This window comes from Notolepis coatsorum (genome assembly GCF_963971535.1).
Source record: "Notolepis coatsorum genome assembly, chromosome: 2".
Taxonomy (NCBI): domain Eukaryota; kingdom Metazoa; phylum Chordata; class Actinopteri; order Aulopiformes; family Paralepididae; genus Notolepis; species Notolepis coatsorum.
Genome location: NC_140166.1, coordinates 127,895,874 through 127,915,489, shown reverse-complemented (window position 1 = coordinate 127,915,489; position 19,616 = coordinate 127,895,874). Strand labels below are relative to the sequence as shown.

The 19,616-nt window shown below is 44.3% G+C and overlaps 1 protein-coding gene across 2 annotated transcripts in view; it reads right to left on the bottom strand.

Annotated features, from left to right (window-relative positions):
• The window catches only part of lipeb (lipase, hormone-sensitive b), a gene marked incomplete at its 3' end in the record, with an annotated part of 133,143 nt that extends 115,951 nt beyond the window's left edge, over positions 1 to 17,192 (bottom strand). Inside the window, exon 1 of one of the 2 annotated variants that reach the window (XM_084307333.1) lies at positions 17,064 to 17,192. In XM_084307333.1, the coding sequence (XP_084163459.1) occupies positions 17,064 to 17,166 (103 nt within the window). In that variant the 5' untranslated portion in view covers positions 17,167 to 17,192. The remainder of the gene's footprint in view (positions 1 to 17,063) is intronic. The other variant, XM_084307334.1, reaches the window with a different exon arrangement.
• Positions 17,193 to 19,616: the final 2,424 nt, after the last annotated feature.

The following is a 19,616-nucleotide window of genomic DNA, read 5'->3' as shown; positions in this document are numbered from 1 at the left end:
TATTCTCTCATTTCCTGATCAGCACAGCACACACACACACACACATATGGCACATGTTGATATCTGTGAAAAAGGGTCCGATTATCCTAAGACTGGTCAAATAGATTCCTTACCTCAGATCAGATGTTCTCCAAAAAGATTATTCCAATTCCTGATCGCCATTCCAAATATAGATCGCGTTTATTGATCCAACGCTGAGTACTGGAAATATGTATTCCACACTGTTCTGATGGTCCACAATGAATCCGATCCTCTCAGGTGACTTACCCGAGAAGTAAAATGAAGCAGGATTTTTTTTTTTACCATGCGTTTTATTCAATCCATTCCAAAGGGGTGCAGTACCACAGGGAGAGACGATAGGGGGTGGTATTTTCCCAATGGAGCTCAGAGAGAGTTTGCAGCACTAACGTGAGACTAGATTTCATCAATTCAAATCGCTAATAAAAAAAAACGAGATCTCTCGTCGTTGGCATTTGAAAGTGTTAATAAAATCACTGTGACGTCATTCCAGTTTGTCCAAGTCCTCATAATTCTTGTTAAAACTGGAACCCACATTATGGGAAATTGTCTCCAGAGTCAGACAAGATGGATACCAATCTCCCTTCCGTGCGTGTTCAGTAAATTGGTATCCATGTTCTTGTCTGACTCTGACTGGAGAACACGGTAAGCATGTTTCCCATAATGTTGGCATGTTGCTTTAAGCATGAAACACACATATTCTACAGTGAAACCGGGGGAGACACACTGTATCAATCCTGTATCTAACAGCTAAAGGTTGTGTCATTTTATGAGATGTAGCTAAAATCACGTTTGGAAACACCTCACAGAGAGCCATTGTCATTCTACTGCTTGGCAGTAGAATAGGCCTAAATTACACCAATGGGATTCAAATTGGTAAAAGATCATGTGGGTGCCATTTTCTACTCCGCTCACATAGCCTGTACAGTGTACATGTCACTTATATGCATGCTTTAAAAATAGCAAACTGTGTGTGGTCAGGTGTACAAGCTGGTACATGTCACGTCTATATGCATGCTTTAAAAATAGCAGACTGTGTGTGGTGTACAAGCTGGTACATGGGGCTGTACCGAATGGCATTTTTTAACATTCAAAGCTTCTATTGAAGTATTCGAACGAAGTTTCGAATGTCTGTCGTCATATTTTATGACATAATCCTCAAACTAAATCCTCAATTTGAATAAAGTGATTAAATGTCGTTTTTTTTTTTTTATTAAATCAACTTTCCTTAACACATTCAAAGCCGGCCGGATATGACCAAATTAGGGCTTGTAGGCCAGCGCTTTAATCAATGGGAGGACTGGACAATATGCGAGTGCTTAAAATCTTACATTTTAATGATTGAGCACCGAATGCCAAGCGGATGCAGATAGGCTACATCATTTATGATAAATGTTTTATTTAAAACTTTATGATGAGTCATATACTATAATACTATAATATTAGTGTAGCCTAATCTTTATCTGCAGCTGTGAAGAAAAACCCCATTGGTTTAAACAGAATGAATAGACGCATACAAAATATATATATATATATATATATATATATATATATATATATATATATATTAAGAAAAAGAAAAAAAATTTAAATAAAAAATTCGAATGTAGATTTAGAATTCAAATGGTCAACATTATGAACGAAGCTTCGAACTATTCGGTACAGCCCTACTGGTACATGTCATGTCTATATGTATGCATGCTTTTAGTGATGCACCGATGTGAAAATTGTGGCCGATACCGATAACAATATTGCTGTTCTGGCCGATACCGATATTTACCGATGTCGATATCTCTGTATAGAAAACACTTTATGATAATCAAATAAAGAGCTATTTTCCAAAACGCATAATCTTTTTATTTTTGTAACTTATTTTCAGAAATGACTGATATTTTGAAACTATTTAAGGCCAAAACATGTAAAAAGAAAAAAAAAGATAAAAAAAAAATATATATATATATATATTTTTTAATATCGGTCCTATCTTGATATCGGACCGATACCGATGTGTAAAAAAACGGCCATATCGGCCGATATTATATCGGCGGCCGATATATCGTGCATCACTACATGCTTTAAAAATAGACTGTGTGCGGTGTACAGGCTGGATGAATCAGGGGGGTCTATGTGGCGGGTTATACGGGTTAGGCTGGAGGTACTGTACATGACCTTTGTCCCAGAATGGACAAAGGTAAACTGAGCCCTAATGGACTTGACCAGGGGAGGAAATTAGGCCACTTTACTCGCCAATTGCGAGTATTTTTTACGTTTGGCGAGTAATTCATGAAGAGCACTCGCCAGTCTGGCGAGTACTAGTAATTACAAAACAAAACAAAAAAATCATTCTGCAATCTGCTGATTCGCTCACTGGCACAAACCGAACTCTGACTCCCCCCTTGATTCCTCCCATTTGCGCCACATAATAATCAGACCATAACCAATGAACATCATCGTTGTACAGATGCGCTCTAAGCTCCTCCAATGAACACTCATTTTCTAGAAGATGCCGCCCATCTAGGGGAAGTGGACAGACCACTGCGCGCAGACCTACAAACTCCTGCCACCGGCAGCCGGCTTGACAACGTAGACAAACTTACAAAAACACATCAGTGGATGAAAATAATTGCATGTAGAGTCGTCGCTTTCGGATATCAGTGCGGTCTGACATGGGGGCGAACAACAGCACGCGACACGTCTCCTTCGAGTCGGATGAGAATGACAAGTCAACCAGCATTAGCCGGCTAGCTACCTAGCATGTAACAAGCTACCATAACGCGCATTCAACATAGTGGACGACTATACTGAGCGGCGTTGCTTAAATGCAGCCGAGTGACATTTTATTATTACCGGGTTTCCCCCCATATGCCATATCACCACTCGCCCATATGCCCTTCACAACGGTGATGTTGTCATACTTGGCATTCAGAATACACCTGCTGAACCCCTAGCGTTGACATGAGATTCCAATGTATTGTCATCTTACAGCACAAGTACAGTACAACCAGAATACATTTGGCATACAACCAGAGTGCAAATGTAACAAGTCAAGTTCAAGTTGTTTTATTTAGCTATTACATTACAGTGAAATGCTTGGTTCTTTCACTGCCCAACTCAGTTCAACCTAAACCAGCCCAACCCAGTATTGATTGATTGATTGAAAACTTTATTAACAGATTGCAGATTGGGTACAATACAGTACAGCTCAATACACACAATTGTTAAGGGGATGCAGACCAGAGAAGGACTTTCGTCTTGTTTACATCAGGGTCCCCCATTTCAGTCCTGTTTGCTTAATGCCTTGTCCACTTCCTCCACACTCCAATATGCCCTTCAACCCTGCTCCTGTCAAACCTGCTCTTTCCATTCCCTCCATCATGTCCCCCCTTTCTGATGAATATTTCCTGCACTTAAGAGTCAGACACACATTCCTAGTAGTTGAGCTGTGATGAATGAATGAATGAAAACTTTATTTAACAGATTGCAGATTGGGTACAATACAGTACAGCTCAATACACACAATTGTTAAGGGGATGCAGACCAGAGAAAGACTTTCGTCTTGTTTACATCAGGGTCCCCCATTTTCAATTCATCATTCAGTATAACCTAGACCAGCCCAACCCAGCATCTTTCACTGCCCAGTTCAGCCCAACCCAGTCCAGTATAGTTCCCTCTTTCATGTTAATATGTGATTTAATGATGTAATATTTTGAAGAGTAGAGACAGTGTGATTAATTTGCTATGATTGAAAATCAATTTAGACGAAGACGTACAAAGAAGTAATTATCACAATTAGCGATTTTTTTTGTCTGGTAAAAAATCTGTTTGGCTGGTAAAAAAAATCAGATACTCGCCAGTTGGCTGGTAAGCCAAAAAGTTAGTTTCCTCCCCTGGACTTGACATAAAGCTATTTTGAAGTTCGCAGAGGGTGTAGGTATCCGTATTACGTTGAACGAGTCAGCTTTATTGAAGAGGCTTACTACATTTTGGTCATCTGACCATCATCAGGTATCTCATACGCGATGAAGGTTGTGCGACTGAACTCTTTTGTGTGAGAGACCAGAGGGTGCAAGGATTCTGAGTGAGAAGAACATTTGGAACAGCACTGTCAAGTGTCGACTGAATATAAATAAATGAAAGACATAATGATTACATCGTTCTGCAAAATGCATACAAAATATATCCTATAAAAAAAAAAACAGGTTCATAAAACATAATGAATACAGGGCGGTCAGGTGGCGTAGCGGAGATTGCGCTCGTCACCAATGCAAGAGGCTGCGGTCTCGACTCCCGGAGTCAGCATTGCCTTGGCTTGGGCTGATCGCTATACTAACTCGTTTGGCTGGGTTAGGGGGAGGGAAGCCGTGGGTGGGTCCTGGGTGTTGTGGACAGGTCAGGTCTGGGCGCTTGCTCAGCGGAGGCAGGACTTGAGGAAGGCAGCGTGACCTCCCACGTGTTACACTTCACCAATGAGAGCCCTCGCTGCCAGGTGAGAAGAGAGCCACTGGCTGTCGCCGCACGTGTCGGAAGAAACGTGCGGATACTTCAGGGTTCCCTTGTACCGACCAGTAGGAGAACATGCGCACAACAACCAGGTAGGGGAGGGGGGGAATTGGCACAACGACTAAATTGGGACGGGGAGAAAACAGAAAAATCGGAGAAAGAGAGAAAAAAGAAAAAAAACATAATGAATATTATGGTTGAGATATTTCAATATTATCGTGTCTGGGTTATATCGGGGTGAACATTATAGTCCGAAACACATAACAGACGCTGCTCTGAGGGTCCTCCGTCAATCTGGTAACACGATACTACTTGCCAGAGATGAGAAAACCCCAGACCGGACTTTTTTTCTGATGCACATCGCCACCCAATCCAATCCAATGATGTGCATTACCATCCGGGAGACGATAGGCGGCGGTATTTGCCCTTTTCGAGCTCAGACACATTCACAATGATAACGTCAGGCTGGATGGATGAAAAATGAATGGATATCGCTAATAAAAGAAATAACGATTAAATAACGAGGAAACTCGTCATTGGCACTCAAAGTGTTAACACTTTGATTACCAGCCATGCGGTGCGCCTTACCCCCGTTAAATGCCACCACCCACTTCAATGATAGCGTTGTGAACGCATAATCTCTGTCTTAAATTATGGCTATGTGTCTAATCTGCCCGTCGTTTATCAATGACTTGTTTGCAGTCAACATTGTCAAAACGGATAAAGACTGCAAACATTTTTTTATTCGATTTTTGATTTTGAAGATTTGCTGCAAGTCGGCATAGGTCTGCAAAAAGTCAGCAGAAGAAAACCTTCATTGACTCGCCAATTTTGCCACAGAACATCCCTGTGTCCTACCAGACTTAACAAGTACATGCTACAAAATTCTTGAGTCCCCAAGTCTGGAGATTGGGTTTCAGCCAGACTCTTCACATTCAGACCCCACTGACTGAACAACAGGAAACTAGCAACAATGAGCAGCCCCACCCACCAATGGAGGACAAACAAGGCTTCCCGTTACCGTGGTCATTATGTTAGTTAGCCGACAAATCCTTATGTTAGCCCACAAATCAAATGAAACATAAGATGGTGTGGTATTGACCTCATTGATCAGTGGACTGGCCTAGAAAACTTGTATCCAGTGGTTCTCAATATTATTGATGCCCGACACTTAAAAACAGCGGAATACACTTTGTGAACCACCATGGTCAATCGTAGACAGAACGGTGAACTTTGACCCCCAAAATGGTCAATCATAGACAGAATGGTGAACTTTGACGGTCCAGCATGGTCAAACTTAGACAGAACTTTGACCCCCAAAATGGTAAATCGTAGACATAACGGTGAACTTTGACGGTCCAGCATGGTCAAACTTAGACAGAACTTTGACCCCCAAAATGGTAAATCGTAGACATAACGGTGAACTTTGACCCCCAAAATGGACAATCAAAGACAGAATGGTGAACTTTGAACCCAGCATGGTCAAACGTAGACGGAATGGTGAACACGTTTCGCAATTATGCCACAACAATGTGGAACGCTCTACCCACAGCCGTAAAATAATGTGAATCCCTACCCACCTTCAAAACCGCCCTCAAAGAGCACCTACCCGCTCCCCCCCCCCCGCCCTCAAAGAGCACCTACCCGCTCCCCCCCCCCCCCCCCCCCCCAACACCTGAAACCCCCACAGTATGGCTCTCTGCAGACCAGGTGAGTACACAGCTGAGCAAGTTACACGCAGGCAAGGCTGCGGGTCCTGATGGGGTGAGCCCAAAGGTACTCAAAACCTGTGCCTCTCAGCTGTGTGATGTGCTCCAGTTCATATTCAATATGAGCCTGAGGCTGCAGAGAGTCCCAACACTGTGGAAAACCTCCTGTGTGGTCCCTGTCCCCAAGTGCCCGCGTCCCAGCACGTCCAAGGACTACAGGCCGGTGGCTCTAACCTCTCACATAATGAAGACCATGGAGAGGTTAGTCCTGGAGCAACTCCGCCCGGTGACCAAACCCCACCTAGACCCACTCCAGTTCGCCTACTAGCCCCGACTGGGGGTAGAGGATGCTGTCATCTACCTGCTGAACCGAGCCTACACTCACCTAGACAAGCCGGGGAGCACTGTGAGAATCATGTTCTTTGACTTCTCCAGTGCTTTTGATACCATAAGGCCTGGGCTGCTGGGTGAGAAGTTGGAGGCGATGCAAGTAGAGGCCCCCCTGGTGTCCTGGGTTGTGGACTATCTGACGGGAAGACCACAGTGCGTGCGCCTACGGAGCTGTGTGTCAGACAGACTGGTCAGCAACACCGGGGCCCTGCAGGGGACAGTCCTCTCTCCCTTCCTCTTCACTGTCTACACCAACGACTTCCACTATCGGTCAGAGTCCTGCCACCTTCAGAAGTTTTCTGATGACTCTGTGATAGTGGGATGTATAAAGGACGGTGACGAGAGGGAATACCGGGAACTGGTAGTGGACTTTGTCACATGGTGCGACAAAAACCACCTGCAGCTAAATGTGGCGAAGACCAAGGAACTGGTTGTGGAGCTGGGGAGGAGGAGGAGTGCACCCGTGACCCCCGTTTCCATCAGGAGAGTTGATGTGGACATGGTTGAGGTGTACAAATACCTCGGTGTGCACATCGACAACAAACTGAACGGGTCAAAACATGCAGAAGCACTATACAAGAAGGGCCAGAGCCGACTCTACTTCCTCAGAAGGCTGAGATCCTTCAATGTCTGTACAAGGATGTTGAGGATGTTCCATGAGTCGGTGGTGGCGGGCGCCTTCTTGTACGCTGTGACCTGCTGGGGCAGCGGACTGAGAGCAGTGGACACAACCAGGCTGGATAAGCTGGTCAGGAAGGCCAGCAGCGTGGTTGGGGTTGAGCTGGACTCTCTAGCGAGGGTGGCGGAGAGGAGGAGCCTCGCTAAGCTCCAGGCCATCAGGGAAAACCCCACCCACCCACCCACTATACACAGACTTGGCTGACAGGAGGAGCATGTTCAGTGCTAGGCTCACACTACCCAAATGTAGCACTGAACGGCACAGGAAGTCCTTCATTCCAACAGCCATCAGACTATATAATGCATCACTGTGCCTCACTGCATCACTGAGCACAGAGCGGCAGCTCAATAGTGGCAGGAGGACGCGACTAGCCAGCGGCATCGCTGAGCTCTGGTGTCCGCTGGACGAAGCCAGAGACGGGCGTATTATGGGGCTTATGCCGCGAAGCAGTAACACAACATGCATCTGTCAGTCGTACTTACAGTAACTATGTGTTCACTGTTGTATGACTGACATGTTGTGTTACTGGTTCGCGGCATAAGCCCCATAATACGCCCGTCCAGCAGACACCAGAGCTCAGCGATGCCGCTCGCGGCAGCATATTCTCCCCGCTGGCGATCAGAGCACGGAGGGTCGTGGACCAGCCCAAATTGCGCGATTTTTATTGGTTTGTCATGACAAACCAATTACATAATCCAACAATATGTGTAAAGGAACAACATATTCCAGTTAACGGTATATTTTTTTAATGATTCGTTACGGCGAAATCAATACTCCCATTTGTATAAATTAGGTTAACTGGAGCGTAGTATTGCTGCCTGGCTGAGGGCCGCGTCGCGGCTCATGCGCATGCGCGCGCTCTGCCAATCAGAGCGCAAAACGGCAACGCAGAACTGGAACAGCGTTGTAGAAGGCATTCATGCGTCCGGTCCGGGTTTTCCTTCTCGGGCATGAGTAATGCAATCCAATCCAACTTTATTTATAAAGCTCTTTAACAGCCACAGGGGCACAAAGTGCTGTACAGAGGGAGCATATTAAAAAAAACTATAAGCAGCACTAAAAATTTATTAAAAAAACAAGAGTACCAAAAAGAGAGAGAAAAAAAGGGTAAACATAGGCAGCAATAAAAATTAAAATAGATCAGAGTACTTAAAAAATATTTAAAAGCAAAAGACACAGTAACAAAACGATACAACAATAACACAGTAAAACAATAAGATCATAAAATCAACACGCTACATGGTGTCGAAAGCCAGAGAGAAAAGGTGGGTCTTAACACTTTGAGTGCCAGCCACGAGAAATCTCATTAGTTCATGCCATGCGTTGAGTGCCAATGACGAGAAATCTCGTTATTTAATCGTTATTTCTTTTATTAGCGCTTTCCATACATTTTTCATCAATCTAGCCCCACGTTACCATTGGGACTGTATCTGGCCTCGAACAGGGAAAATACTGCCCCCTATCGTCTCCCGGATGGTAATGCACGCATTGGAATGGACTCAATGAAAATGGATGAGAAAAGAAAAATCTGGAATCCACATTTTACTTCTCAGGCATGTAACCCGAGCCGATCTGACTCATTGTGGTCCCTAAGAACAGCGTGGATTATTGTTTCGAGTACCCAGCGTTGAATCAATAAACGCGATCGATATTTGGAATGGCGATCAGGAATTGGAATAATCTTTTTGGAGAACATCTGATCTGAGGTAAGGAATCTATTTTTCCAGTCTTGGGGTAATCAGAGTTTTTTTCACATATATTTCAACGTGTCCCCTACATGTGTATGTGTGTGTGTGTGTGTGTGTGCTGATCAGCAGGGAACAATTTACTTTTTGGCTTACCAGCCAAGGTGGCAGCAGGTAGATTAAAAAAACGACCAGCCAGGCAGATTTTTTACCAGCCAGAAATTAGAAATAGCTTTTTAGTATATCGCCATGTGTAATTATTATTACTATTATACAGGGCTCTACGCTAACCCTTTTCCCAGGGAGCACATGTGCTCCTAAATAAAATAAAATATTAGGAGCACACAAACAAATTTAGGAGCACAGTGAACATGTTTCAAGTAACAGTTTATAAACAAACTATTTATTACATGCATATTATACTGTGTGTGTGTGCATACTAAGGGACAAACATCTGTGCAAATAGCACATACCACCAAAATCACACATTGGCCCATGCCTACTAGACGCAAAGGATATTGATTGTCAAGCTGCTTTGGAAAAATCTTTATACAATTATTTAATGAATTATAATTTAAACGCTATTGAATAATAGTTATACTATAGCTACTGTCCATCAATATTAGGGATGCCCGATCACGTTTTTTGCCACCGATACCGATCACCGATCGCCGTGAGCCATATCGGCCGATACCGATAGTTTTTGATTAAATTTTTTTTTAAATTATTTTATATAAAATTCATTTAATTTTTTTTTATAAAATATATATATTATATAATTAGACTTGTACTTGTATTATCTGCGAGACATCGCCACCACGCAACAAGTCATAATGCTCGCTATCTGCAAACAGCTCCACTGTCTGTGTGTACTCGAGTAGCCTCCAGCTACGGCCAGGATTCTACGGAGCTGCAGCTGGACCCTATACTCGAGTAGCCTCCAGCTACGGCCAGAATTCTCCGGAGCTGCAGCTGGACCCTATTGATCACATTCAACAACATGCCCTCAGCTCGAATACGCATCGAATCAGTGTTATAAGACATTGATATCAGGAGCTATCTGTAGCTACTGCTAGCCGGCTATATAACGTTAAGACAACGCCTCAGGGAACTATTTAGTTCAATGGGACATTTCGTTTTGAACAGTGAACTAACGTGAGCTAACGTGAGCTAACGGAGGTATCAACATGCACTACTAGACTTGCTGGAGCATTTGTTGATATCAGGAGCTATCAGTAGCTAGCCGGCTACATACCGTTAGACAATACCTACTAAAAGTGAATAGTTGACTGGGTAATTTTGTTTAAACAGTAACGATAGCTAGGTAGCTAACGTTAGCCGACGGTCGAATGCACTATAGACTCGAGCAGAGGAGTCCTCTGTGTTTACAAACTTTACACGGGTGCGGGCGGGGCAAGGGAAGAGGAGGAGGAGCGGCAGTTTGCAGGTCCTGTGTGTCTGAGACAGACAGCGAGTGAGATCTCCGCTTGATCGGTTTCCGCGATCGGCGAATATGACTCATTATCGGAATTCACCGATCGCATATTTATACTGATTATCGGCCGATAACGATCGGTGGCCGATCGATCGGGGCATCCCTAATCAATATCTTCCTTTTGAATGAAATAGGTTCAGGAGATGTAGAGAGAGGGAGAGGGGGAGAGAGAGACACACACACACACACACACAGAGAGAGAGAAAGAGATTCTCAGCCCCTCCTTCCCTCACTATGCCTTTGAGCGTTCCCACTTCCCAGTGATTAGCGTTAGCAGTAGTTAGCGTTAGCAGGTTAGCTTAGTTGGAGTTCTCAGTTAGCAGATAACATTACAGTAGTTAATGTTTTTAGCGCGGCGTGGGTATACAGGACTGGTGAGGATGCAAAGCATGTTAGACAATTGGAACCGCTGCTCGCAGAGTTTTTATTGCACATAGAAGCAGACTCGAGATGAGTTGTTACAGAGCTGGTCCACACTGCTCCGTGACTATTATGAAATTACAATTGCGCGTTGACACGCCCACTACGCAAGACGATTACTCGCACACTGTGCTCTTAAATGTTTTTTCCAGTTCGCACAAATCAATTTTTTTTGTGGCAAATGCGAGTGAAATGCTTGCACTGTATAGCCTTGATAGAATACTCTAATATGCTCATATGCCTCCCAATTTCTTTACGCCAGAGTGGCTTAGTAGCCTCTGTAATTTACCAGCCAAGGAGGAAATCTACACGCCATTGGCGTTTGGTTATTTTGTTCCCGGCTGATCAGGAAATAGATCGATTTTTCAGCCCGCTTCTCTAGCGTGCATAAGTACACATATACTATCGATAATCTAGCGTTTATTTGAAAAACGATTCATAAATAGGCCGAAAAATGACGTGTTGTGTATTCCACTAAAGGGCGATTCCTGCAGAATCTCTTTTTCTGGACATTTCCAAAAACGAGCGTTTTTCAAAATGGTATAAAACAGAAATGTACCGATGAAAAAATAATCCGTTTCGTACATGTTGACTGCAAGCAAGTCATTGATAAGTGACGGGCGTATTAGCCACATAGCCATAATTTAAGATATAGTTTATGCGTTCGCAAATGTGCTCGCCCTCTCATTGACTTAAGCGCTGGCACTCAAGCGCTAAATTGTGCGTCCCCTGCTGGCACTCAAAGTGTTAAGGAGGCCTTTGAAATGGGGCAGTGATGAGGCCTGCCTAATCTGCAGCGGCAGCTCGTTCCACATTTTGGAGGCGACAACGGAGAAGGCACGGTCCCCCCTGAACTTATGCCTAGTTGTAGGCACTACTAGGAGCAGCTGGTCAGCTGACCTGAGAGAGCGAGAAGGTGTATAGAACTACAACAGCTCAGGGAGGTAGGGTGGGGCAAGGTCATGAAGAGCTTTAACACATTCATGGCCAACCACGTATATATATATATACGTGATTCGGCACCATGCTTAACACTTTGAGAGCCAGCCGTGTTTTCCTTTTTACCCCCTTGAATGCCCAAATCCACTCCAATGTTAACGTTAATATCGCCTAATCTATGTATTAAATTATGGCTATGTGTCTAATCTGCCCGTCGCTTATCAAAGACTCATTTTCCAGTCAACATTGTCGAAGCAGATTGTTTTTTTATCGCTTCATTTCAGTTTGATAGCATTTTGAAAATCACTCGTTTTCACGGAAAAAACAACACATTCTATGATAATCGTCTTTTACTGGAATATTCTAGAACGTTGTCATTTGTCGGCCTATTTATGAATAGTTTTCAAATAAACGCTAGATAATCGATAGTATATGTGTGCGCACGCACGCTCGTGCCGCGCGCTGATAATCGCTGCCCTTATTTCCTGATGGCTTTTACAGTCAAAACAGCCATATCACATATAGGGGAAACGCTTATATATCCGTGAAAACGAGTCTGATTATCCTAAGACTGATAACATAGATTCCTTACCTGAGATCAGATGGTATCCAAATGGTTTATTCCAATTTCCGATCGCCATTCAAAAAAATCATTCATTTGATTGATCCATCGTGTATACAGTAAAACACATATTCGCCGCGGCACCAAGGCTCCAGAATGAACTCTGGTAGACCCCGGCTGCATCAGTGAGAAGTAAAATGTGGAGTCAGAAATCCTTTCTCCCATTCACTTTCATTGAGTCCAAACCAAAAGGGTGATTTACCATCTGGGAGACGATAGGGGCGCTTTTTTCACATCCGAGCGCCTGGTGACTGGATCTCCAACGGTAGGCTCGCTTGATGCAATATGATTTCAGATCGCGAATAATTTTTTTTTTTTAGACCCGAGTATTCTCATGATGGGCATTCAACCCACGGGGGGTAAACCCGAGAAATCTCGGACGTGGCATCCAAAGGGCCAACCACGTGGTAAACTTGTTTTAGCTTTTATTGCATTTTAATAACCTACTCAATGTCACGGAGCGGCACTGCAGATATACCCTACTCTTGAGATTCGGAACAGTGCATTACCGGCCAGATCCTGGTAGTGGCGCTGTCTCGATAATGCAGTGTTCCCTGTTACAGACCGGTGTTTATTTTTATTTTTTTTTATCATGGGTGGACTTTTTTGTTAGCCTAAAGCTATGCCTGTAGCCCGGAATACTTTTTGCGACGTGGAATTCAGTATGCACTGCAGTAAAGGAATATAGCATCAGCCAATGGACATATCGATCTACCAGATGGCGATCAATAACTGGGAAATCCTTTTTGGGATCCAACCGGCCACAGGTAAGAACAATTTCAAGTAGATTTCATGCTGATCAGGCCTTGTTATCATAGCCAACCAGCCGATCAGTGAATGAGGCTACAATAACGAATGCCGTTATTGGTAATCAATAATCAGAAACAACGTTCCCCCCCCCCCCTTTCATGCATTCATGGTGGAACATGATACCGATCATATGCATTTCGATTTTTATCTCTAGCTTGTGTATGGCCGAAAACGGCAATCGATTTAACGTTATTAGCTTAGCGCCTTGTAACTAGCCTTTATACCAGACCAATCCCATATAACGCTCATATTCATCACGCTATAAAATGGGAACGTATTGATGAAAAAAGTATTTCTTTAAGGCATATTGAAGGGAAGGTTTATAGTGTCAATTGACAATGAGAATGCACACATAGCAATAATTTAAAATATAGATTTAGCTCTACAAACACCCTCACACATAGTTAAACCATGTTATGATAAACTGGCTTTATAGAGTGGGCCCGTCTAATCCCTGTGGCCGTCAATGTGTTAAAAGCAAATAAAATAATTTTTAAATGAATCCTAAGTGCACAGGGAGCCAGTGGAGTGAGGATAAAATCTGTGAGATGTAGTCATATTTACGAGTGCCAGTTAAAAGACGTAACGTTTATAACACATGGATCGGGGAGACTCGAGCACCGCCGGTTCATGTGCTTTGGTGGATTATCTTGGCATCACGATCAACATCAATACTTGGAATGGTATCACGATGGTTCCAACCGGAAAAAATTTGCCGAAAGGTCTGGATTATTACATATCTCGATGTGATCTATCAAGAAATATCTACAGCAAGAATTTTGGGTCTCAATGAATCCAAAATGACATTGTGGTTAGAAGTGGTGGAGAAAATAAAAGCTAGCATATAATGGTAATGTCAGGTTAGGAGCGAGGGAAAATGGATGGATTATCCAATGGGGGGTCCGGAAGGGGGGGGGTACGAGCTGGAGCATATGTGTGTAGGTTTTTAGATAACAGGTATTAAGGGTATATCCTATATAAGACAATTAACTAAAATGTGATTTCATTGGATGTACACTGTCAACTAATGCTTGTATATCTTATCGTGTGTTGTCATGTTTGTTTATGTGTTTGTTTAAAAAATAATAAAAAAATAAAATACAAAAAAAAATACTTGGAATGGCGATCAGATAATTGGAATATTCTTTTTGCAGTACATCCTAGTCAAGGTAAGGGCTATATGCTATCAATCTTGCGTTGATCCGAGCATCATGTCTTCATTGTGATCCATATTTCATACGAAAAAAAAGTTCAAATATTATTATTTACACCAAAACAAGGATCTGTACCAAAGATTATAAACATGATGTATTTTATCTTTTGCAACCCCCCCAAAATAATCTTGTGCCCCCCCCCCCCCCAATCACCAGGTTGAGAACTAATCAAACACAAAGTATTCCAGTCTTGATATAATAGGCCAGGGCAGAGTTTAAAAACAAACCATTCACAAGAGGCAGTTGAAGATGCTATTGCAGCTTAACCACGTTGTTGTTGTATGGCCAAAAGGTGTAGCTTATAAGTAGGGCTATGGGAAATGTGGGGGATTGTTTATAAAAAAAAAAAAAAAAAAAAAAAAAAAGCAGTTGTTGGAAGTCTTTCTGGCTGTATATTGTTCCCAGTTGTTAAGAGAGTGGAGCAGCAGACTAATTAAAGGGGATGGAGCTAATAGTAGGGAGTCTGTCTAGCTCACAATGGCATATTCATGGGGCCCGCAGAGTGCACCCTCTAAAGCACGGTCCTTTCCGCCGTGCCAGTGTGCCCGTCATGCCAAGGAGACCGGGATGAACGGCACTTTGGCCAATGCCACTAGTAGTACTGCTAACGTATATGATGCAGCACACACGTATGACATGGCTGCAGCAGCACCGTGGGCAGGGCTGCCCTCCACAGTTGTCTCCGTCCTCCTCCTACCTCCACCCTCCCTGCATCACCCCTACCCCCTGCTGGGTAGGGCGGTCTCATGATGAGCTAGGTCATCTCATCCCATGCTGCCAGTTGCCACCAGCCCCCCCCCCCCCCCCCCCCCCGCCTCTCATGGCTTCAAATCTGTTTAAGGATAGAAAAAGGGCACAAGCCCTGAGCTACATATCTACCAGGTTCGTGAACTAACTAACTGACTAACTAACTCACTCCTCAGTACCTGTTCGGGTGGAAGGTTGTGTCCTCCGTGTCAGCGACCAAGACAAGGGACACAGAGCCGGCTGGGAGAATCAAAGTTGTTACAGCCAGATACCAAGATAACAACAGTTATAATAATATACTACAGGGTGTTACAACAATATGTTACTACAACTACAGTGGGTTACAGTGGGTGACAATATTGTCACAAGGAAAGATGAAATTACCTACCTGGGTTCCATCCTAGAGGCTAATCTTTCCTGTGACAAAATGGCATCCAATGTAATAAAAAAAAGTCAACCAACGAACGCGATTCTTGTACCGGATCTCCTCTCTGGTAAACAAGAATACCCTGAAGACTCTAGCAGGAGCACTCATTCAAGGGTACTACGACTATGCTTGCACCTCATGGTACCAAAGCACCTCAAAGGCACTAAAAAACAAATTACAAACATCTCAAAACAAGCTAGTCAGACTACTACTTGACCTGACTCCTAGAACCCACCTCACCCCTGCCCACTTTGACAACCTAGGATGGCTTAGAGTAGACGACAGAGTACAGCAACTTGCAATGGGCCTGGTCTACAAGATACACTACGCGACCAAGGTACCCATGTACATGTCAAAATACTTCCCAAAGGTCAGTGAATACCACGATCACAACACCAGAGGGAGCTCCACAAATCATGTAAAACCCAGATTCGGCTCAAACAAGGGACTAAACACGTTTCGCAATTATGCCACATCAATGTGGAACGCCCTGCCTAAAGCTGTAAAGGAATGTGAATCACTACCCACCTTCAAAAACACTCAAAAAACACCTACGTGAGACTGCAATTCGAAACTGGCCCCTACAAATGTCCTAACCTAGTTGTACAGTAAATGACCAAGTAAGGCTTTGTCAACATTCCAATGTACAGTGTAAAATGTGCATGTGTCCCCTACCCAACCCCCCCCCCCCCCCACCTCCAATGTACAGCCCTCACCCAACCCACCCAACCCCACCCCACCAACCTCCTCCAATGTACAGTCTCTACGCCAAATGTATATACACTCCTTTTCTGGACACTTTTGTATCACAAACAGTACTGTATTTGCAAATCTGATATGTCATAAATGTATAGATGTAGCAGTACTGTCTATCTGTATGTCATGTATGTCATATATGTTATGATGAATTGAAAATGGGGGACCCTGGTGGAAACAAGACGAAAGTCTTTCTCTGGTCTGCATGCCCTTAACAATTGTATGTATTGAGATGTACTGTACTGTACCCATTCTGCAATCTGTTAATAAACTTTTCAATCAATCAATCAACTACAGCATTGGCTACATCAAAGTGGGCCTATCCTTTGTGTGGAGCTGCCAGGGGAACAGTCGGGACAGATCTCATTATATTATATAGGGCAGTGGGACAAATGAGAGAAACAACAACAACAAGTTGTTTCAATAAAGTTCTTTCTACGAGGCCTTGGAACACACCAGGGTGTACATTTCGACTCATTAATGCCTTCTCTTTCACTGCCAACGTTAGGACTATATACCTAGCTAGCTAACCGGCTGACAGCTCACTCAGGGTGGACAAGCCGGGGACAACAGAGCCGAGGCGTGTTGTTGTCGCTGCTAAAGAAGACGGCCTGAGACCGAAATCATCATGTAACCAATGCCGGTAACTCACCCACTGGCCCCTCTTTGTTTTGTTTTGACGAACGTCTTCCATTATTCACACCGGCTTTTTCATGTCTACTGCTGCTCGTACTCTTCTTTCCCGAAGACGCCATCTTCGCCCACTGTGTTTACGGTTGACGCACCGCCTCTCGGATTTACCATAACATACCTGCCTGAGGGAGCGGCCACACCCACGCCGACGCTGCAGCCAGTAACATACCTGCCTGAGGGAGCGGCCACGCCCACGCCGACGCTGCAGCCAGTCAACACTCGCCGGCTTTACCTTCGGCGAGCCTATCATGTAACCCTAAATCAATATGCCCCACCCCTTCCCCGTCGCTCTTAACCTCGTTCCCAGCTTTGATTGATTGATTGAAAACTTTATTAACAGATTACAGAATGGGTACAATACAGTACAGCTCAATACACCCTGATGGAAACAAGAGGGGGACCCTGATGGAAACAAGACAAACGTCTTTCTCTGGTCTGCATCCCCTTAACAATTGTGTGTATTGAGCCGTACTGTATTGTACCCATTCTGCAATCTGTTAAATAAAGTTTTCATTCATTCATTCATTCATTCATTCATTCATTCACACACAATTGTTAAGGGGATGCAGACCAGAGAAAGACTTTCGTCTTGTTTACATCAGGGTCCCCCATTTTCAATTCATCAGGACATATATGACATACATCATGACATACAGATAGACAGTACTGTCTGCTACATCTATACATTTATGACATACCAGATTTGAAAATACAGTACTGTTTGTGATACAAAAAGAGTCCAGAAAAGAGTATATACATTTGACGTAAAAAAAAACCATTACATGGCAAAGCTGTGTAGAACAAGGAGAGCTCAAATCACTGATCTATACAGTACGAACACTTTCATTATAATGAAACTTTCATTATGGATATGTAGCTGAAATGCTGTCCATACTTGGGGGGGGGGGGGGACTAAATGAATAAATACAATTAAGCTGCTGTGTTTTACATTCATTTATTCGTAAAGCAAAACATTGTACATGCACTGACCAAAGTGCATCAGAGGACACAAAAGGACGCGTGCGTGCGTGCGTGCGTGCGTGCGTGCGTGCGTGCGTGCATGCATGTTCTTGGAGCCTGGCCTGTAGGTCAGGGTCAAATTGAACCGGGCGAAGAACAGCGCCCAGCAGGCCTGGCGGGAGTTCAGGCGCTTGGCCGTCTGGACGTAGGCGAGGTTCTTGTGGTCCGTCCAGACCAGGAAGGGGATCCCTCCAGCCAGTGCCTCCATTCCTCCAGGGCCAGCTTGACCGCCAGGAGCTCCAGGTTTCCAATATCGTAGTTGACCTCATGGGGTCAGGCGGCGAGAGAAGAAGGCGCAGGGGTGCAGTCTCTGGTCGAGAGCGGAGCGTTGGGGGAGGACCGCCCCTACTCCGGTACTTGAGACGTCCACCTCCACCACGAACTGGTGGGACGTGTCCGGCTGGACGAGGATGGGGCGCGGAGGTGAAGTGACCGAGCGGGGTCTTAAAGGCCGTCTTCCACTCGTCCCCCTCCCGGACACGGACAAGGTGATAGGCATTTCTGAGGTCCAGCTTCGTGAAAAGGGAGGCACCTTGCAGGGGTTCAAAAGCAGAGTTAATCAATGGCAGGGGGTACTTGTTTTTGATCGTGATGTTGTTGAGACCCCGGTAATCAATACAGGGGCGAAGGGAGCGCCGACAGGAGAGGAGGAGGGGGTAATAATGCCTGAGGCCAGGGACTCGTGGACCTATTTCTCCATGGACTCCCTCTCCATGGCGGGCGTGAGAGGATAAACAGGCGACTAGCGGGGAGCATAGCTCCCGGGAGCAGATCAATAGCACAGTCATACTGGCGATGAGGTGGCAAGGAGAGAGCCTGTTGTTTACTAAAAACAGCCTCTAAATCATGATAAATTGGAGGAACAGCTGAAAGGTCAATAGGTTTGTTGGGAACGGGAGAACCAGCGACCTCCAGTGGTGGCCGAGCTGACTGTAGACAAGAGGCGTGGCAAAACATCCTCAGGCTTAAAAGTTGCCCCCAACCCTTTTCTCTCTTTTAACATGTGCTTCAACTTACATCATACTCCTTTAAGAGCTGATCTGTAGATTCCCCAAGGTACATCACCAAGCCCCGAATGGCAATATTCTTCAGTATATTGCAGTGTGGAGGATGTGAGCAACTGCATCAACTGTGGGCCTATGGACGCCATTACCTACTTCCTTACTGTTCATTGACTAGTTCAGCTTTTAACACCATAACCCCCCATACTAGTCACCAAACTCTGGGACATTCACATATTATCAGAGTACATAATTATGAAATGAGTTTTTTTTTGTCGCCTCACGCACACACGTGTGTTGTGTGTAATTACCTTCCATGGTCCAGTAATTATTATTAGAACTCCGAGCACCAAAACTTTGCAATTTGTTATGAATCCAAACCAGTGGAGTTCTCAATAAGCTGGTCAAATAAGAGTCCATCTCAAAATAAACAGAAATTAACCAAATACAATTTGAAAACTATTTTCCAACCAGGTGCCCCACATTAACCA